Below are 23475 nucleotides of genomic sequence, written 5' to 3'. Positions count from 1 at the left end.
AGAGGGGGTGTCCATTTGCAAAAGAATCTGTAAATGGAATACCAATATTAAAAACTAAAACAAAAAAAATATTAAGTTCATTTTAAAAAGGTGACTTGCAAGACAAACCATCACCTAAGGGGCATTTCTATCATCTTTTTAAAATTTGTCTTTGAAGCTTAAGAGCTATGAAAATAAATAACCATAATCTGGGAGGATTCAAAATATTTAATAACTGTACAATACAGTACTGTACTACAAAAATATATTTGAGAAAATTACAATAGACAGTCATCACAGATGACCCTTAGGTTTGAAACTGAAACAACTTTCTTACAAATCTGAACAGAAAATTCACCCCGATATAAAACACCCTTAGGATCCTGCATCAGACTCTTCTAAATTGGAATCTAGCTTTCACTTTAATTTACTACCCTTTACATCTGCACTAGGTGAAATTAGTGGTGAACTAGTGGCCAAACCTACACCAGGATGTTCCCGCTGCCATTTGAAACATGATGCAACGTTTCTCAGCTCTAGTCAAAGTTTCTAAAGAAGAATTTAAAATCCATGTTTCCCGTTGATTGATAAAGGTTTAAAAAGACTGTTCACAAACACTTGCTTTAGTGACCAGAGGTATATTAGGATCCAGACTGCCAGCCAACTCTTCTATCTCAAAATCAATAGGTCATGTAGAGCTGACTGGATCACAGAAACAGGATATGAAACAATCTGAGAAAGTGGGGCTACTGACTCTATAATCTGCTGCATACTAACAGAATCCTTACTGACTGGTTCACTAGAATCCTTAGGCACAACTTGAAGAGTAATCCTAAAATTCAAAACAGACCGGGTTTGGCTAGGCTGTCTTTGCCCAAAGGAGCACTAGCCGACCACTGTGACTTTGGCAATAGTCAAAGTGGCATTAGTAACCTCACTCTCACTCTAACCAACTAGTCTAGTCTTTTTCTGGTATTACCCCTGAACTAAAAGAAAAAAAAAAAAACTGACAAGAATCTTTAACATGTTCAGCCACTAACGACATATTTTTTCAAGAGAGGAACTGTTAAGGAACTTCCTTCCTCATAACAATTTTTCAAATCGCACTTTTGATCATTATCTCCCAGCAATAAATTCTATGAACAACTTTCCCTGTAATGCATAGCAAGGCCTTTAACATCCCTTTTTAATCTGTAAATCACAAAACCAGAATCTAGAGTGCAGACAGAACAACTACTGTACCAGTAAATGTTGTGACGAGCCGACAAAAAACTGAAAAGACAAAGGAAATATGGCGTACCAATGCACAAGGATTACTATGCACTGCAATATAATCCACATTCTCCACTAGAGGGGGTGAGCTATTTTATAAGAAAACAAAATACGATTTTATTTATTTTTAGGATAGACTTGAAAAAATATTGATTACCCTTAAAACTTTTTTCATGACAAAATTACACAATCTGATCTTGGGAAGAGTTTAAAGTAGACTAATCTGATGACAAAAAATTATCAATCAAAATTCAACACAAAGCAATAGGGAAGCAATTCAGAGAACAAACCAAATAAAGATGTATTAAGAAAACAAATAATTTACAATGTATGGAATAAAAAAAGAAATTGGTAAAATTTTTAATAAGATGAAAGCAACTTCCTTTCCAAGCTACAGTACAACTGATATTGAAGGTACTCACAGAAGTCTGCGAAAAGCCAAATTTTTGTCTAAAGGCTTTACATAATACTGTATCTTCTATTAACTTCAAAATAAGTTTCTGGAAGAAGAGCAAAAGCTATGATGAGGAGTACACCTATTTCCAACTCAGGGAGAATAGCAGTTGAGGATTTTGAAGCTTTATTAGGTGAAATGTTCAAGTGCTTTAATTTTTTTGTCTTTCAACCATTTACTACTGATTATTGAATTGCAATGAGAACACTTTCTCAACTGATGGAGCTAATCGTATGCAGTAGTGATAAACAATAACAGTAAATTAGGGAGCAGCTATTCTACTCACAATTTCCTTTAGTAAAAATGGTGCCTCTGCAATGCCTGAATACAGACATCAAATCTGAGCCAACAAATTCATATTGGATTGCATTGCGAAACTTTAAAGTTTTCTACATTATTAAACAGTCTTAAGGCCCCTATTATTTATTTCTCCCTATCTGTCCCTGACAAAATCAGTTCACTAGGTAACTCATCCCATTATCGTCTACATTTAATATATTGTACTGTACAAGCATCCCATACCATCAGTCACTGTTAATAATGACATACCATGAATCATTACTACGCAGAGTCTGAGACAGTTCCAGGGTTATCTGAGCAAGAGGTTTACATCAAATGAATTATAACGGATTCAATGAGTCACCTCCAGTTTCACATTTTACTGACCTGTACTGACACATGCATGGCTTAATCTTTGCAAAAAGTTAAGTGCATACTGTACATAAAAAGATTATTGTAAGTCTTGAAAATTACCTGAATACTATTCTTTGGTAAAGGTAAATCACTGGAAGCTGGGAAGAACTCTATACCTCGAGATAACTTCAGGGAGTGCACATTTCGAAACTGTATGAAGGCCATGGCTGGCAATACATGTGTCTGTGCTTTCAACCCCATCAGCGAAGCAGGTCGTAACTGCAAGAGAAAATTTTGATGAAGAATTTGCAAATTTTTTTGTTAACTAGAAAGGAATGCTGAATGTTTATAACTGCTAAAGATCTTATAAACTAGAATAACTCCTGTTGGTAATTGTGATCTAATTCATACAAAATGCATTACAAATAAATTACACTATACGCCTATAGTTTCTTAAACAAAATAAATATTAGAACAGATACTATACTATATATATATATATATATATATATATATATATATATATATATATATATATATATATATATATATATATACAATGTGTAGACTATGGATAGTTTCAGGAAATCATATTATACAAGATTACTAGGAAAAAATTAATCATTCCCTTGAGCACAGATTTTACATTATCAGTCAAAAGGTATTGAAATACTGAACAACCAGTCGTTACGACAGGGTCGAGGTGAAATAAGTTCTCTCCTCTATCTTCAGTAATGTATTAGGTATAGATCTTAATCCCTCCTCTTTATTAAGATATCCTGGGCCTTTCTGCAGTTCCTGGCCCTGCTACTTCCATATCAGCTACTTTTGTGGCCAACTGTTCTGCATCTTTGCTCATCACATAGATATTCTTCTCAAATTTTGGAATCAATTTTTTTTCCTGCCTCACTTTTAACGAGAGAATGCCTCAACGTAGTCATTAGGCTTCAACATGGATTATCATTTCCATGTTGATGGCTTGTGACGAGCAAGATGGCTCTCGAACTGGGAATACTTTCCTCAGTGTGACTTGAAATTTCTTTCATAATTTTTTTATTACTTATTATTAGTCAACCTCCTTCATATTTTATCAGTGTCTCCCACCGTGCTTTTTAACTTCTCTTCCCCCTTTCACTGTGCAGTTTTGGGAACGGATATCATTGCTGGGATCAGAGTTTTCATTTTAAACCAATTGTGGGAGCTGTGGTGGTCCTGCTAATTACTTGATAAACTTTGGATTAAAGGACTGTCGATATTACTATAATGGCACATGGAATTATCTCGTACAAAAAATTGTCCTTCAGATCCCTGGCGTGGGCTGGTTTTATGAGATAGGACTCTCGTAATTCTCTCTGGTTTGCCTCTCACACTTTTTATTGCAAGTATTATTACCTGAATATGGCAAAACCATAGTTTCCCATCAGTTTGGGAACTGACCCTTATTCTAACTTTTTTAAAAACTGGAAAGGACAAAGTGTTAGCTGTAAGCTACTGACCAATTTCATTGACATGCTTATGTAAAATCATGGTAAAGGTGGTCAATGCAAGGCTCCTATGTTAAAAAATAAGGGTATTTTATCACTTGAGAAAGTTGACTTGGGTCTCGCATTTCGTAAGGCTAAAGGTTAAAGGTTTTGAGATTTTAAATATTTTAAAAGTTTTGGCTCATATTATCTTGGGGAGCAGATCTTCAGACTCTCCTAAGACTGTATAAAGCACTTATTTTATCCAAACTTTCATGTGGATGTGAAATATACGGTATTCTTCAGGCTCCCCAACCAAGTTGAAGATTTTAGATTTCATTCACTATGCTGGGACCAGATTAGCTACTGCATTTAGGTCATCCCCCTTCCCTAGTCTGTTAGAGGATGCAGGAGAGTGACTTCTGGACTTATATCGCCAGTCTTCTATAATTAGATACCTGTATTGGTATAGGTTACAGTGGCTTCCTAATTCACTGTCTTTCAAACAGTCAATAAAGAGAATTTCTTCACCTGCAAAGAGACTCGCTCTATATTCCCAAAGCTACTGTATATAGATTTAGAGTGAACCATTTGCTAAATACTCTGAATCTTTCCAGGAGTGGGGTACTACCTTTTAAGTAATCAGTTACCCCTCCCTGGATACAGTCTAAGAAGATCAGAATGCAAAGGATGGTCAAAATTATGAAAAACCGTAAGCAACATGCATAAAGAACTAACTGAACGATTGTGTCAGACTTTGATATAAAGTTTTTTGGTATCAGTTATCTTTGATACATGTATACTTTGTAATCTAATGATGGTTTTACATAGAGTACTGTACTTGTTCCATTATGAGAATCTAAATGTTAATTACATTATAACATATTTTCTTTGATTTGAAAAGCAGTGATATTTATTGCGTATTGTATTATACTTTTCACTTTGGGAATGAAGATGTTAAACGAAAAGGAGAACCATAACACTAATTCATCTCTATTAATTTCATTGTTTATTCTAAGTTGTATTTTGGCTGATTCAGATGAAGAACTCGAATGGTAATGATTACTATTCCTCCATTTCCTTCGAGAACCCTAGTGTTGTGAGTATTTTTTTTTTTTTTACTTTAAAGAGCCACAGCACCAATGAATCTATCATCATCTGATTTTAAGAATCGTCATACTATTCAATACATATAATATATATTTTGTGCGTGTGTGTAACAGATAGTCTAAGGGAAACATGCTCCATATTAAGACTCCCCAGCGGTCAGCCTCTCGCCACTGGCTCCTATACAAGCATGGAGATCAAGATGTCTTAATCCAAAATTCAGATTGAATTTATAAACTTGATTCATATGATCCCAGCACTGGAGTCCAAGGTTAGGAATGCAAAACAATTTACCCAGCCCCCAATTAAACTACCATAGTTTTTCTCAGCATGAATACACGAGTAGGCTACTATTCATAACCCTTTAATTACCTCTACAAAATAAAGTGGAAACAATGTAACAGTTCTTAATTCCCTTATCCGAATATTAATAATACTATCAATAATGAATTGATCTATTTCTTTTCATGCAGCCTAAAGTCAATCGGAAACTCCTTTCCAAAATCAAGAACCTTAACGCTGATATTCCACAACCTCTTGTTAACCAGGTTCTGAAAACTCTGAAGCAGAGTCTTACCTCAGTGGCAGATCTGAGTGCCACGGTTGAGAGCCGAGACGTTGTCCCCACCAGGGCACACAGCCGTCCTTGAAAAAGCATCTCGATTGATGGATTTTCTTTCTCAAAGTTAAATTAATCGCTGCTTAGGAATATTTGGCTACAGGAAGCCACCGCCACCACAGTAGATCTGATGAAGGGAAGTTTATTGCTTAAGTGTTTCAGTCAGCTCCAGATGTAAGCAGGTCTATATCCCGTACATTTATGTAGAAGAGGTATAATTTGTTTTCGAATTCGGGGGTCTGGTGGCCACTGTAGCCAGGCAGGAGGTTGGGCTGGTTATCCTTGCTTCTAGTAAAGCGTCATCGTCAGATTGAGTCGGGAATCTGCAAAGAAAAATTTTATTACATATTAACTGGACAGTTTTGTAGGATATATCATTTTCCGCTCAAGAGTGTAAATAGGCCTATAGTAATATTCCATCCATATACTCTTTTCAGCAATCTCTCTCTCTCTCTCTCTCTCTCTCTCTCTCTCTCTCTCTCTCTCTCTCTCTCTCTCTCTCTCTCTCTCTCTCTCTCTCTTAACATCCGACATAAGATACCCTGAAAATATTTAAAGATATTAAGTAAATATTTAAAAACAGTACCCGACAGCCTGTTTGGAAAAGTTCAAAGCGGTGACGATGAAAACCAGATTCCAAGTCAAAACTTATATGATGAGAGAGAGAGAGAGAGAGAGAGAGAGAGAGAGAGAGATAAATGCAAATTCGCTGAGAGCCAATTCGATTAGCCAATTCATGATCGTAAATTCACATGCAAAGACATCCCCAGACTTAATAAAATGGTCAGATTACATCAATACGGGACGAAAAAAGACCTTTTTAAAAAGATTTAATGTGTTTTGGTTTATTTTTTGTCACTTGTTCTTGGTTCATTTTTTATGTCATTCTTTTTCCAACATGAAATGGAATACGCCAATTCAAATAGTATGTAGCAATAATGAATAATGTCAAGGAACGGCGACCTTTTAGTTTCTCCTTGAGGGAACCACGTCTGCTTGCCCCTAATCGAAACTTTGGCAGTTAAGTTCATATAAAAACATGGTGATAAAAAGGTATAAAAAAAATTCTTGCTACGTGATACCGCAAGTGTACTTCCTTATATTGCCTTGTAAAAAATGGTGTATTGCAAGGAAAAGGAGGTAGGGTATGGTAATAAAGTTAGACCACAACTATTATGTTGGAACGCCATATATATATATATATATATATATCAGCGAATCTTGTCACCCATTTACCGTTGGATGAGCTTGTGGTTGATAGCTGGAATCAAACACTGGCCCCAGAGATTCGTAACCTGAATTTTGACAATTACTTGATAACAGGGTACACCATGCCATAACGACTTGACAGGGTTGGTAAGGTCGCGTTTCAGTGGATTCTATCAATACTGAGCTTGAATTAAACTTGGGTTCACAGTCTGGAAGTTTTTAAGGTATGAGACTTAGCTACAGTGGCGCATATATATATATATATATATATAAAACAAAACCAACAATGTATGAAAAATGAAATTTATTTAGCTTTCGAAGGGACCATCTCTCTTCCTCTTCAGAAGATGGTCCCTTCGAAAGTTGAATATACTTCATTTTCCATACATTGTGGGTTCTTTTATTTATCATAAATACACGGAAAGTTGTGTATTTTAATATATATATATATATATATATATATATAATATATAATCATAAGTGGGCATTAATTTTAAATGCTTTTGCAAAACATGTAATAAACCTTAATCAGTCGTGTGAAAACTTACAAAATATTTAAATGGTCACTGCAGTCGACTCCGGGCAGAGGCGAGAACCAAGCGTTACTGACATCAGATGAAAACTGAACCAGACGCAATAAGTGCTGTGAATGAGGATTGAGAAGAGGAGGTGGGGGAGGGGATGGATGAGTTATGGATGGCAGAGAGAGAGTTTTATTCTTTATTCAATGCCGTTTAGCATGACGTTTTAGAGGATTGTGTTTTAGTTATATTTATAACAAAGAAATGTCCGAGAGAAAATAAATTACCCAAATTTGTTTACAATAATCATTACAGCTTGTCGTTTTAGACCAAATATTTATTTAAAAGGGAAATTTTAAAATTATTTTTCTTCTACTCTAACAACTAAAACCAGCTCATACTATATGTGTAACTGAGTTGGGTAAGACAGGTTGGCCCCAACGTTCGACCGCCACAATGACGTACCTACTCACGTCAAACCGGCCGTTGACGGGACCATGCGTACGTTTAAACGAAAAAAAGTGGTAATTTCGGTTTACGGGAGTAAAGGGGAGCAAGATACGTGAATGTGTGATCCCAGCATTATTATTGCTAAATTCTGTCGAGGTGGCTCGCCAACATCTAAAGTGAAACGCCCAAATCGTAACTTCAAATCAGCTAGATTGCTATGTAATTATCAAATAAAAATTGGTGACAAAAGATCGGGTGAAATCTTTAGTTTATCGAAAGATTAGACGAAAATTATCAGATAAGAACTATAAATATCTATAATAGGAATAATGATTCGTTTTCAGCCAATTACAATAATATTTCTGATGACATACCACGCTGATAAGCGGCGCTTTGAAAGCAATTTTCAAGGTTAACAATTTATTACAAATTCTTGGACCTTGACCTACAAAAAGAGACACGAGGTCAAAAAAGCTCTCACAGTAAGAAAGAAACATATCTCGACGTCTACTCTTATTCTTACTCATACCATTTTAGATTAATTAGCTTTGTTGTCACCAATTATATAATTTTCAGAAATAGCACGAAATCTCTCAATAATCGAACATATTATCTTTACATTACGTGTACAGGAAATGTAATCACCGCTTACTACATCAATCAGCTTATGACAGCACTCTGCTTGAGATATCCTGTGTCACTGGTGTGTTCATGTCTGCGTTTCCACAGATTACACTCCACTGCACAAATGAAAGCGTGCAAGCACTCATACAGCACACATACATACACTATATATATATAACATCTATATATATATATATATATATATACTGCATATATATATATATATATATATATACACACATAGTGTGATGGTGTGTGTGTGTGCTCACGCAGAGACAGACAACTGTGGACACATCTTGATATGGCAAAGCGAAACTTCATGTTTCGCACTTACTAAACAAATGCCAGAAACTAGGAGTTTATGCGAGAAACAAAATTTCCGTAATTGACAAATGAAAAATAACTAAACATATTTTAATGTCCGCTGTACGAAATAATACCCCGTTGTTATAATGAAGTCAGTAATGAGCAATAGTAAGTTAAGTTTTATATTAAAAGAACAGATGGTATCATGTCAACAACTCCAGACGTTGATACACTTGCAATTTGAAATAACGGTTGATAAGAGTATGTTAGTATTGTCTCAAGCATGTCTTTCACCAAATGTTTTAGAAGTTGAAGAATTTCCTACATTTAGCTTTTAGATTGTAGTACCCAAAGGGGTTTCAAAGAGTTACAAAAAAGAACTTTGGCATTTTGCTTTAACCAAGGCCCGTATAACCACAGAATAAAAAAAAAAAAAAATTGTCGTTCTTTTTTATCCCTTGCAAGTGACCATTAGGCATTTTCAGCCAAATAACAACAGATGAAAACAAATTTCCAGAAAATTGTTACGATTTTCTTGATAAAACTAAAAAATACAATTATTTCGCCATGGTCGATTTCACATTTAAAAATTGAATCTTCTTATCTGCTCTACAAAAGAACAAAATCATATCGCCACATTAAAGCTACAGTGAGACAATGGCATTGGCCCAATGACGTCACAACAAAACGAAGCCAAAAGTTGTTTAATGATGTTATTTCAAGCTAAACCTCTCGTGAGAGAAGTTACGAAGTATGAGGTTACGTTGGCTCTGTCTTTACAAAATTCTTACTCTTGGGGGCTATTACGTCTCATCTACAGGATATTATCATGTCTTGTCTATTAATCTATTCTCATCTGTCTTATTTTTACTTCTCTTTGAGCAGTGTTCTCTTGAAAGAACTAACAGCGATTTCATATAAATTATGAAATATAATGTAACATTTTAAAAAAACAATAAGTCTTCACCATTAAACTATACAACTCTCCAAGGAGCCTACTTAAATATGGATCGTCACAAAAAAATGTAGAAAAAAAAAGTTCATGTAGTTCCTGGTTGAGGAATCACGTGAGGCATTAAATTGGCGAACGTGAGGGTTGGCAAGAGCGCTTATCTTAATCTATAAATATAAAAAGTAGTTTCGAGGTTTAATATTAGTCCGGGTTTTTTTTTTACTTCAATTCTGTTTTTCATTAAGTTTTTACATGGCAAAAAAAAACGACCCTTTGACCGTGAACATAATATAAAAACACACTCTCTCTCTCTCTCTCTCTCTCTCTCTCTCTCTCTCTCTCTCTATATATATATATATATATATATGTATACATATATATGTATGTATATATTTATTTATTTATACACTCACACACATACGTATACAGGGTGGTCCAAAAAGTAGGGGGACAGTATGTGGAATAGGTTTATATTTCGCCTTTTGTATTTTAGTTCACAATAAAATTTAAGGGCTTTTAGGGCAATTAGCTCAAGTATATTCTCCTCTGTTTTTCCAATGTCTAGAAGTTTCTCTGTAAAACCACTTTTTATTTTCCCTAAAGTTCTTATTCTGTTTTTTGTTTCTGACCTTCTTTTTTCCCCTCTCTCTCTCTTACTTCATACTCGACTAGGCAGTCGTTCCTCTTGTATTCCTGTACCTGCTCTTATCTTCTATCTTTACCAAAAGGTGTGATGACTTAAGCTGAGAAAGATCCGTCTCTGTTACTCATTCTCCATTAATTACACATACACACATATAAATAAATATATATATATATACAGTATATATATATATATATATATATACATACCTACATACATACATATGTGTTGTTTGTATGCGCACACGCACACACAAACAAACACATATAAACACACCCACTATATATATATATATATATATTTATATATATAAATATATATATTACACACACACACACACACACACACACATATATATATATATATATATATATGTATGTATAAATTAAAAAAATTATATATATAACCTATTAATCTTAATTTAGTTCAAAATCACATATTCTACAAGTGTGAATTTAGTTAAATTCACATTACCCTAAAATCGGAATGATTTTTTGCGGAAAATATTCCGTTAGAATATCCGTTAAATTATGTTAAACGGCACATTTTGAATCGAAAAAACAACAAAAATTTACGAAACTAAATATTGGTAAAAAAAAAAAAAAAAAAATATCTCCTAAACTACGGCCTGTGCAAAAGTAGATAAAAATCTCCTGACTTTGTGGGCACAGCATTTGTCCGCGCTGTAACAATGACGTCATCAGACCAGGTGTTTCTATTTCTAGATAGGGATTTGCCATCATTAAGTCATTTTCCGCTTCGGTTTTTAATCATAGCAACATTAATATTTTGCCAGGTTTTTAAATCAGCCATAAGTACTGTATATTAATAGTGCCCCCTCTCCCCCCCCCCCCCCACCCAGTTTCCGACTAGGTTTGCTCGACTCCCTCCAGAGGTCCACACCAGGCGACAGGCCTCCCATTCCCTTTACAAAGCTACCACTCTTGGGGATGGGGGGGGGGGGTTGTTAGGCCTGCTTATAACCAAGGCCGTCTCGAGGTATATTTGGACCATGGCCTGTAGTAAACCAGTGTCTAGAACAAAAATTATATTACCCTAGTTAACACAGATTTAATATACGAACCTAGCTACGTTAATACTGGTTTAATATAATGCCCTCGCAAACTTAGCTAGGTTAATATATATTTAATATACAGGCCTAGGAAACTTAGCTAGATTAATACACACTTAATATGCTTAATATGCAGGCCTAGTAAGCTCAACTAAGACCCGAGAGTGAACAGAGAGGAAAAGGGGAAACCTATGAAGTATACAGTGGGAGAGTTCCCGTGCTAATTTTTACCACTTGTTCTAATTTGATAGTCCCCTTTAAGACTAACGGAAGAGCACACAGCTGAAAAGACTTATACCACTTTTCTACATCTGCTTAGCACATGATTATAAATCACATGACGATACAGACAACTAAATTTTTTAAGTAGGGTGAAAATATTAACTTTCAGTTATCTGTGTCACTGTATGAAACGGGAAATCGGTTCTTTCTAGACAAATTTATTTTCACAAAATGACTTAAGTTAGCTTTAATGTTCGAAATAAACTTGGGGCATACATATCTGTTTGCCTGTTATTATTTCCAACTCCCAGTACTATTCTATATACCAAAGTTCAAATCCACAGCAACAACAACCCATAATCAAGTAAATTTCGCTGGTACATCGAGTCTTGCAAAACCTCAGTATAAGAAAAAAAAAATATACATAATCAGGATGACGTGCAAATTTAAAGAAGAAAATGTGGAAAATGAAGAGGGAGAACGATGAAAATCTTGAGTAAAACGAAAGTATAAAAACAAGTTACGTCTTCCAAAGGATCACTCGTATATTAATTGATTTACACTGGCTGCATATTAAAGCAAGAATTGAGTTTAGAATATACATTACCCCACCAAGTTATCAGAACCGGACGTCCAAAATATCTCTTAAGAGAATTGCTACACATTGTGCAGCCAACATATCGTGTTAACACGAAAATACGTGCAGATGGTTGTAAATCATTGACACCAAGATATGTGTCTATTGTTAATTTCTAGAGCCTTCAAATATAAGGCCACAAGACTGTACAATAAGCTCCCATTAAACATCCAAAATTCTTAATATATTAAGGCTTTCAAGAAGAAACTGGAGACTTTCTTGTTTTCGAAGTGCTTTGATAATGTTGACTTGATAACAATTGAGCAATATGCGGTGTGAAATACTGAATGCCTTGGAATGCATACGATAAAATGACCGATGACCGTAAAGGTCCTGTAAAGAGTAGGATTCCCCTGCAGTATAAGACTAGAAAAGCAACCCTTAAAATAAGAAAAACCTGGATGTGAACGCACACATTTACCTACCATGATACACTGACCGCTTTTGGCTCACGTTGCTTATACTTGTGAATCACTATAATGCTGGCTGGGTCACGTGTTTCGTTATGCATTACATATGCACTATTGACGCTGTCGCTACCACACAGAGAGAGAGAGAGAGAGAGAGAGAGAGAGAGAGAGAGATTATCACCACAGTACTGCCAAGTCAATGACCGACAAAACCGGACTTCATAACGGTTACTGTATCTGCTAAACCTTGAGGCTTGACTTTGATAGGCCTACCAAGAGAAGGTGAAAAAGAGAAAACAAGTCAAGAATATTGCAAAGTGGCATTCCTACATAGAGAGAGAGAGAGAGAGAGAGAGAGAGAGAGAGAGAGTCGTAAATGAATCATATAATAACTTTCATGATACTGTCAATTGCAAAGCTATACTGCTGTCTCGGAAAAAATGATACAGCCCTACGACATCGAAAGCTGATTCAGCTAGTCATTGCCTGGCGCAAGCTTTAATGTCAAAGCTATTACGAGAAATTTTTTTCACTGAGGTATTCGTTATTAACCCCCCAAGGACTATTATCTCCTACCAGAATGCTACCCTCCCTCAGTAGCAAGGTACTTGTTTGTTACCCACCAGTAGTCAAGTGGTAGGTATGTCTCTTTGCTCTATCAGCTCTCCCCTTTTACTCATCAGTACTGCAAAGCCATAATCCCCCCCCCTCAAACACACACACACACACACACACACACCTCTGTCTACGTTCCCCCCTGCACTAACGTCATGGTATAGACTATAGATCATCATTATGATACAAATAGGAATCCAATACCTTCAGCAGCAGCCTCTCTCTCTCTCTCTCTCTCTCTCTCTCTCTCTCTCTCTCTCTGATAAGAGATACATAGATTGAAAATTTGCAATTTATTTTTTGCACTCTTGCAGAATTAATCATTTGACTTATGTGGAAAAAAGGGTATCTAGAGGATAAAGGGAAGTGAAATTTTCTTTTTATAGGAATCTAGTTTTCGAGTCATTGGCCGTTCTGCGACAAATTTTAGCTGAATTTATATATCTGTTATTTTAACATTTTGTGGGTTCATAAATTACCCCATTACAACTATTTTTTCTCTCCACTATTATTCGGAGAAATTGTGTTATTATTTACATTATTGATGATCGTAGAAAAAAAAAATCATCGATCAAAAAAAAAATAAATAAATAAAGATAAAAGTCTAGCGTTACGGTTATTAAACTCTGAAGTAATTTAACACCATGGAATAGCTTCTTACGAAAGGAACGAGTTTTCTCAGAAGACTAAAAATAATTGTAGAATATCTATTATAAATTCTACAAGGTTTTGCTAAACCAGCTCCTAAAATTGGTGTGCATTAATCACTACACTTCCAGTTTCTGTTAAAAAGGCCATGATGATTTTGGCTTTTTACTCTCGAATTCGAAATGATTTTGGACTCATATTCGAACTCAAAATTATTTTAGCTTTACTCTTTTCTTTATCAGTCGTTTTAACGTATCACCTGTAGAATAAATAAACAGTGTAATTAACATACAGCAACCGAATAAGGTCCAGAAAATATTGTTTAGCCTCCAAACGACGATTACTTAAAGAAATAACTGAAAATTTGTTGGTCTTTTATAACTGGGGAACAAATAATCACATCATAAGTAATGCAGTCACACTAAAATCTTAAAGAGAGATGCCTTTGGAACTGGATCAAGGGAATTTGGACCGTGTAGGTTAGCGCTGGGGGCGAGGAGGCCTTTCAGTGAGGAGTTGCAACTGATAAAACCCCGCTATTTTACTATAAAGTCAAACTCAAATGAGATTGGGCAGTAAGATGGAAGGAATCCTGCCGGAACGGAGTTACGGAGAAAGCAAAAAAGTGGGTGTAATCAGGGACCGCAGTGATATTTCCAGAGTATTTGGTGAATATTTAGTGAAAGTGAGAACAATGCAGTTTTCCAAGGAGATTAACTAGACCCCTTCCCACCTGAACTTGGTTCCAGCCAATACGGCTTTCACCACCAAAATCGCAAGCACTGTTGTTCTGCAGGCAACTTTAAGACTCAACAAAAACTCCGCGCCTCTCTTTAGCAGACCAGCCATCAACGGAAGCTCTTTATTGTGGACGCATCACTAATACTCCATTAAATTCTAATTCAGCACAATAACTGAACTATCAACATGAATAGAATCAGCAAACTGTGTGTGTAAATTCACTTGCCAATCGCAAAAACTTTGCGAGAGCGAGTTCAAGATTAAAATGAAACATGCAGCATTTGTCAAAAGGGATTGTTATTAAATAAAAACATTGACAAGTATGAAGTACAAATGGCACAAAATATTTAGATGAAAAGTTTGAAAAATAGGGGAAAAATGAGCGAGAAAAAATATTACATGAAAGAACAAAAGATAAAACTTTCGAAATTAGGAACTAGGGCCACAACAAGCGACCTTTTCACAGAAATGTTATTCGCGCAAAATACTCGACCACCATTCGTGTGTTATAAAAGTGCACGCAAAAACTCGAAGCAAATCCATATCGGGGAAAAATTGTTGTAATGCGTTCAAGGTACAGATTGCGCGGCTTCTCTCTCTCTCTCTCTCTCTCTCTCTCTCTCTCTCTCTCTCTATGTATGTATATATACATAAAAAGTATAAAAACCGGCAGCGAAGAGGCGATATAGGATATGCATCATGCCTCAAAAGAAGTGCGAAAAACTTGATTGCAGTTAACACTTTTATCAGTCTTGCATTGTGAGTCCAACGGCGTCATTAAGGCCTAGGGAAGGGTATTACTATATACCCATCGAGATCAAGAAAGCTTGCAAGATGGGAGGTGGAGGGAGTCCAGAGTAGGACAAATGAAGTTTGTGCGTGGATGCAAAATGTGTTTCTTTTAAGGGTTTCATTCACGTGCAGCACTTAAAAAAAAATAGTGGGCGTTTTTAAGGATCCTCTGTTAGGAACAACGGTTTATTATTAAAAAATAAACATATATTCATATAAAATGCATGTATGTGTGTATGTGTATTTTAAATGGAGAATCAAGCTAAGTGAACCAAGGCTCTTCTCATCTACTATGACAATTCACAAAATACTCATTTCAGTAATCTCTCCGTTATGATAAAGAGCATATGTCGGGGTTAGTGGGAAAGGAAGTGGTCATACCCTAGTGAGAGAGAGAGAGAGAGAGAGAGAGAGAGAGAGGGTGTGTGTGCGTACATAGCTTTTTAAATATTTAGCTGTCATTTTTGACGAGTGTGCACACTTGCATATCGTATAATGCCATTCAGGATATAAGAAACCCACACACAGCGTATAACCCAATGTGCTTTATAGGATGTACGATGGCTATACATAGTTTATACATGCTATACATAGCATTACAGGTAGACATGCACGACAATACACGACAGGCAAGCGGCCACCGCTTCGGAGTAATCTCCTTTCCTCAAACAAGATCAAAACGTCACAGGTTATGGAGCAGTAGTTTTGCCCTGTGGACGACACAACACGCAACACACACTTCTCGCCTCGCTTGACTTTCACACGAATTCAAAGCTGGAACTTGCAGAATGAAAGACACGTCATGAACAACGTCGACACAAAAAGTGAAACAATAAAGAACATACGCTGGTAAAAGGAGAAAATGTATGAAATAATGACGGACAATAAAAACTGGTACGAAGACTAGAATGAAAAATATATGATGTTGATACAATACATCAATAACAAGAACAACAGCAATTAAAACAGGAACTAGAACAACAGCAACCAGAATAAGAACAAAAAAAAAAAAAAAAAAAAAAAAAAAAAAAAAAACGACAGCTGGGCAAAGAGATTGCTGCAACGTACACATAAAGGAGAGGAAGGAATGGGGAAGAGTAGGCTGTTTTCAAGAGGTAAACTCATCGCCAATACTGTTCTTCAACGTTACATGGAAAATTAACTAAATATTTAAATATTTACAAAGCCACTTTCAAACATAGGCATGGAAAACGTAAACCTTGTAACACTGCCTACCACGCTAAAATAAGAACTTCCCAAAATATTTTTATACCTCAAGCTAAACAAGAGTCGACAGTGAATGACAAGTATCTGAATGTACATTATATTCATAATAATGACAAAAAAATTACTAATATTCAAATTCCTATGCACGTAAATTATCTAGGTCCATAGATTGGGTGGATTAGACACTGCCAGATATGGCAACATACAAAACCACAAGATTTTAAGTGTTTTTGATGGAATATGATATAACTTATAAAAAAAAAATATATGAATCGTCATTATTTTACCCTCCTTAAATTCAAAGTCAGTTCCATTAACTGAATTTACAGTATGCTATTTAAATGTCCCCAACCTGGTAAGATGGGCAACTAGAGGGGCACTTGGTAGAGAGCATGCCTTCGCCAGGCCAAGCAGACTTATTTTGCTCTCAACACCACTGCGTACTTGTACTTCGATGTATTTTCTTCAGAATCCAATGGATTTGTCCTTGGGTCATAGACCACATGTCCACCAAGTTCCGTTGAAGTTGCTTTATTATTATTTTTTGCGTAATGTTGTTCACAAACAAAAAATAAACTAACACAATATTTGTCGTTTACTTAACATTGTTATCATTCTAAAAGAAAGCTACTGCTGCGTACTTGTACTTTTATGTAATTTATTCAAAATGTTATAGATTCATCCTAGGGTCATACCCAACGTAGCTACAAAGTTTGGTCAAAATCGGAACAATAGTGTTTGTGTAAAGTTGCTAACAAATTAATAAAAAAAAAAACGACAGGGGTGAATACATAGCCTTCGAAAAATCTTCGATTTTAGTGAAAGCTAATATAAATGTTTCTCTATGTAAAATAATGTGCATTTACTCGGGAAGGAATATCCTACGGTTAAAAGAATTGAGGGAAATCTATCAAAATAAATTGCCTTCGAAATTTAAGCACTAGCATTCAGCGTTCAAAAAATTATAACTATCACGTTAATGTGTAAGGAAACACACAAGTAGCTATTTATTAACCGAAAAAAGACGATAAGAGACACAGAGTAACAAATTAAAAGGTATTTTGTCTCCACACCAGTCGGACGTAAAACTTCGTCGCTGGTACTATTTTTGAAATCCGAGATAAGTGGATTGCTAACTCGGGGTAAAAATGGATTTAAGGGATTCACAGATTAACGCATATAACTTAATTAAGAACAGAGCCTAGTGTTTTTTATTCTATTTTATTTTTTTTTTATTTATTTATTTATTTATTTTTTTTTTTTTTTTTTTTTTTTTACAAAACCATCTCCTGCCTCTAAATAAACAAGCAAACAAAGCAGAAATTACTCTACGAAATACCAGTGCACGTTTTTATATCCTTCAATACAGTTTGTTGATATACCTGTACAATCGGAATATGAATACACAGTTTTTTTTAGTTTTTTAGTTAAAATTTAGTTTTTATATCGTTCGTATTTGTATAACCACATGAAAATAAACAAAGACTAACATGAAAAGGTAAACAATAAAAATAAAAACAAAAATAATAATAAAAGTGTCATGTTAAGTATCCCCTAAACTTATCAAGTGTAAAAAAAAAAATATAATAATAATCTATTCTCCAGGAGAGACTGTCAAAGCTCAACCTGTTATTAAAGGTACAATCGTTATCACTTAGATCTGTGTCGGCGAATAAGATTACGGAATTTCAGACACAAAGGTCGGAAGCGTATCACCACACAATCTTTTCCCTTATCTACTGCCATAATGTACTTTAGCATGAGTAAGTGTTCTACTTCTTTGATACACACACACACGCATACACACATATATATATATATATATATATATACGCAACCCATCGAAAAGGAGGGCTAAATATTTATAGATGTGCACGAGCGCACACACACACGCACAGATTCAACCCTTCCCAACCCTCCCCCTTTCCTAGCTACAACACGGCATTTTGGGCAATTTGTGGGAGATTGTAGTTTTCGAGTGTTTACCGCTCAGAGTGAAAGGATATATATATATATATATATACATACAGTATATATATATATATATATATATACAGTATATATATATATATATATATGTGTGTGTGTGTGTGTGTAATTATTATTATTATTATTATTATTATTATCATTATTATTATTATTATTATTAGCTAAGCTACTACCCTAATTTGAAAAGCCAGATGCTCTAAGCCCTAGGGCTCCAACAGGGAAAAATATCCCACTGAGGAAAATAAATAAGGAAATAAATAAAAAGTATAAGAAGTAATGAACAATCAAAACAAAATATTTAAAAAATATTAACAACATTAAAACAGATACTTCACATATAAACTATTAAAAGACTTATGACAGCCTGTTCAACGTAAAAACATTTGGTGCAAGTTTGAACTTTTGAAGTTCTACTGATTCAACTACCCGATTAGGAAAATCATTTCACAACCTATGTGTAGATAATATATTTATATGTTCGTAGTCATATATATATATATATATATATATATGTATATATATGTATATATATATATATATGTATATATATGTATATATATGTGTATTAATATGTATATAGTGTGTATATATAGAGTATATATATATATATATATATAGAGAGAGAGAGAGAGAGAGAGAGAGAGAGAGAGAGAGAGAGTGTGTGTGTACTCGTTTAGTACTTTTAAGATAACAATAAGATTTGCACTCAAGAAAGGAGATATGATATGGGAAAAAATCATAAATCATTCTGACTTTCCAAAATAAAAAATACCTAAGTATACTACTATCTATTTATAAGGTAATATTTATTATCGTAAATCAATATGAATTACTAAGGTTTGCCTTTAATGCGAATAACACTGTCAAATCACGTTAATATAGTAGATTGAAAAAAACTGAACTATTATCAAGGTAAACGTTTGAACTATTGCGTGTGAGCATGTTTCCTATTTCGGTATGCTTTGTGAGTTGCACGAATGGTTTTCATTCAGTGTTTACAATCTTCATAATTAGACTCAAGTTTATATAGACCAACAATGTAACTTGTTTTGATTAATATTCCGGCTTATATACCAATTCGCAAAGGAATTTTGTAAGATTGAAATCGTAATTTGTACTAAAATCATGAGTTTCCAATAAGTATTATACCTTAATAAGGTCTACCTGACCAATTTCATATAGCATACTAACAGCTTATGTTAATTTTAAACATGATTATAATTAAAGTTCTTGATATTATTGATATAACACATGCAATAAGTAAAGTTTATTCAAATGTATAATACTCATCAATATTTTCATATTCGCTTTCAATTCTTTCAACATACTACTATAAAACTTCTAGAAGTTAGAGAAGGAACCGTACGTGTTCCAACCCTTCTGAAGTACAGCGTTTGCATAACGAATTACCTCAGCTATGGTTCTGAATATAAATCCTACAAAACTGTACTTATATACGTCCTGCTTGGGTAATTTTAGTTGATAGTAAAAAAAAATCTACAAAAACAGTCTGTGACATCAATTTTGGATGATAACAGTCTTGCCTGCTCAATCTCAAGGCTCAATACTGAGCAGTATTTTAGAAGTTTTATTCCAGCTGTCACCAGATTATAGTATCTTCCTAAAACTGGCGTTTGAATCGGTGGAAATTCAGAAGTTCAAACGTGTTGCAAATGTTTTTTTCTACAGAATAGGTTGACTTAAGTCTGGTTTCATAGCTTCTATATGATTGATCTCTCTCTACGCTGTTACTGATCTTAATATAACTTTAATTAATTTTCCTTTCTCATTTACAGTGTTCTTGTTTATTTGTCTATTTCCTTTCCGTAATGGACCACTTTCCCTGTGTTGATGCCCTTAGGCTTAAGCACCCTAATTCTCCAACTAAGGTTGTAGCTTGACTAATTAGCAACAACAACAATAATAATGATAATAATAATAATAATAATAAAATAATAATAATAATAACAATAATAACAAAATCAACAACAAAAACAACAACAACAACAATAATAATAATAATAATAATAATAATAATAATAATATGAAATGATACTGGTACAGTACTACTAAAAAAGAAAAAAAAACAATCTTATTAATATTTTCATTGGCGATATCCAAACGTTGCAATGCATGCTAATCTAGTTACCACAGCAAACAGGAACTAATGAATAAAACTAAAACAGTAAATTAGCAATATGTATAATCTAAGATGGTGGAAGAAATATCAATTTTTTTATTAAAAATGTAATGAGTAAGAAATAGTTCCCATGATTTGGCAGCCTATTTTCATGAGATAAGATGAATGAAATTATACGGATGTGATATCAATAATTCACATGCGAACTTTATTACGTAAGCAGAAGAGGTCTGTCTCTTTAAGAATTCCCTCGATACCTTACATTCTGTAGGCCTATATAAATTCACATAAAAATAGAACTGCTTCTAAGATAAGGTCCCTATATAAATTGCATTGGATTGACGGACATCCTATAATTACATTTACAAGTAAATTCGTTTACATAACATTATAAGACCAATTAATGATTATGAAATAACTGCCAGTTCTATATTATAACTAGTATTCAATGTTAAGGTGTCAAAACTGCCACTCCAATACCACCATATCGATCTTTACTTATATTTAACGAAAGGCTGGCACTTGGATAGTGATGCTCTTCTAATCAAAACAAAAATTAAATATCACTGTATTTAATCACAGATTACTAAATTAATCAAATAGGAATTAGAGAGAAATTTCATCTGAAGGCAGACAGCCAAAATCAAGTCATGCAATTATTTTTATATCCATGTAACATTAACCATTAAAAATCAAAAGAATTTTCAGAAAATTTAGCAGCATGCAAAATGAGACTAACGCAAGAAACAGTTCCCAGCTGTCATGAAAATAAGTTGTATTTTCATGACACGGGTTAAAGTCATTGGTTAGCGGCGGTGGAGAGCATCCAAGCACATGACAGTGCAGTTTCAAAAGGCATCAAAAGCAAATCTCATAGCCAAATGGGCGTGGTTATTGCAATTTTTGTAATGCAAGCAAATACAAACCATTTTAACCAAACGAAAGAAACGTTTTCGATACATTGCATATGGGGAGTCTGTGTTGATCTCGGCGGGGATGGACAGGAAGCTATAATACTGCACTTCCCACTTACCTCAGCACACCACGTCTATTTCGTTCTCGCACTAGTGCAGTTTAATAAAACTCAATAGATACGCACATACACTCCCACGCTCGTTTGGCCACTAAATTTCTACAACATGATAAGTATTCCTAGCCTGATTAGCTTCATTATCACCCAGCTTGCTCCATTGCCGGTAGAAATTAACATACCAATCGTTACGACGTCTAGTCACTCACGGGACCGTTTGGACGGTGAGCTCCGACTGAAGCCGCCAGAGGCTCAAAGCTTGTTTTGTTGCAATGCGTCTAGTGTTGCCAACGGTAAAAATGCAGTAGCCAAAATATAGCCAAAATAGCTCGTATTTCGTCAGGTGGTTAAAATGATCAATCTTTACCTGTTGTGCATCCCAGACTATTTTGAGCATCGCGTGCAACGACCCCTTGCTAGCACGAAGCGTGTTCCGCAGACAGGTGGTACCTACTTAAATAGGAAAAAAAAATTGCCTTGTCCGCTTAAGGATGTCAGTGCTTCACTCGCTATACTAAATTATGGATGAAACCCCTGTGCTGAAAACTTCCATAACAGAGGTTCTTTAGCATGGTGCGGAATTCCCTAGCTTGATTCATTCAATTCAATTCAATTCTATATTGTACGTACTCTCACCTTGCTATTTTAGTACCACTTTGACGGCCCTTATCCATTTCTTTTTCAAGGCTTCCGGAAATTCTTCTTCCAGTTCTTTCATTGGCTTTTTTCCTCTCTCTCAAGTCTTCGAAATTTATAAAACTTACTTTTTCATTGACAACTACTGTCCTCTAAATTTTGTACTTGGCTAGACCTTTTTTCAGCAGTGATTCTTCATTTCAACACACATAGGCCTAGACCTTTTAATAATTCCGACATATGTTATCACTTACACCAAAATTCAGCTATACAGCTTCATTTTTTGTTTTCATAAAATAGTTAGGTCAACAAATACTCATATATATATATATATATATATATATGTGTGTGTGTGTGAGTGTGTACATGTGTGTCTGTGTGTGTGTGTGTGTTTATACTTATACCTATACCTATGCATGTGTTCTTTTGTATATACATTACGGGTAGATATACTATTGTGTAAGGATAAGATGATTGAAACTACTGAAATCATTTATACATGTCACTATTGAACACATCAGAAAAGTTGATGATGTATAAGACATTTGGTTATTTAGAAAATATGACACTTGACTTACTTTTTCATTGACAACTACTGTCCTCTAAATTTTGTACTTGGCTAGACCTTTTTTCAGCAGTGATTCTTCATTTCAACACACATAGGCCTAGACCTTTTAATAATTCCGACATATGTTATCACTTACACCAAAATTCAGCTATACAGCTTCATTTTTTGTTTTCATAAAATAGTTAGGTCAACAAATACTCATATATATATATATATATATATATATGTGTGTGTGTGTGTGTGTGTCTGTGTGTGTGTGTGTTTATACTTATACCTATACCTATGCATGTGTTCTTTTGTATATACATTACGGGTAGATATACTATTGTGTAAGGATAAGATGATTGAACCTACTGAAATCATTTATACATGTCACTATTGAACACATCAGAAAAGTTGATGATGTATAAGACATTTGGTTATTTAGAAAATATGACACTTGACTCGGGGATTGCAAGGAGGAACTGTTTAGATATAATAGAGGAGTTTTTTGTATAATTTTTTTGGGGCAAAATT

General features: G+C 34.6%; 1 protein-coding gene across 5 annotated transcripts in view; it reads right to left on the bottom strand.

Annotated features, from left to right (window-relative positions):
- Positions 1-22050, bottom strand: part of LOC137641577 (transmembrane protein 53-B-like) — a 70952-nt gene extending 48902 nt beyond the window's left edge. The window contains exons 1-4 of one of the 5 annotated variants that reach the window (XM_068374276.1): positions 21938-22050; positions 5486-5850; positions 2459-2617; positions 1674-1751 (exon numbers count right to left, since the gene is read on the bottom strand). In XM_068374276.1, the coding sequence (XP_068230377.1) occupies positions 1674-1751; positions 2459-2617; positions 5486-5566 (318 nt within the window). In that variant the 5' untranslated portion in view covers positions 5567-5850; positions 21938-22050. Of the gene's footprint in view, positions 1-1673; positions 1752-2458; positions 2618-5485; positions 5851-7284; positions 7372-21758 lie in introns of those variants that run through there. The other 4 variants (XM_068374279.1, XM_068374277.1, XM_068374278.1 and 1 more) reach the window with 4 other exon arrangements.
- Positions 22051-23475: the final 1425 nt, after the last annotated feature.

The sequence above is a fragment of the Palaemon carinicauda genome, chromosome 5 (genome assembly GCF_036898095.1).
Source record: "Palaemon carinicauda isolate YSFRI2023 chromosome 5, ASM3689809v2, whole genome shotgun sequence".
Lineage (NCBI taxonomy): Eukaryota > Metazoa > Arthropoda > Malacostraca > Decapoda > Palaemonidae > Palaemon > Palaemon carinicauda.
This window is presented reverse-complemented; position numbering and strand designations above follow the sequence as displayed.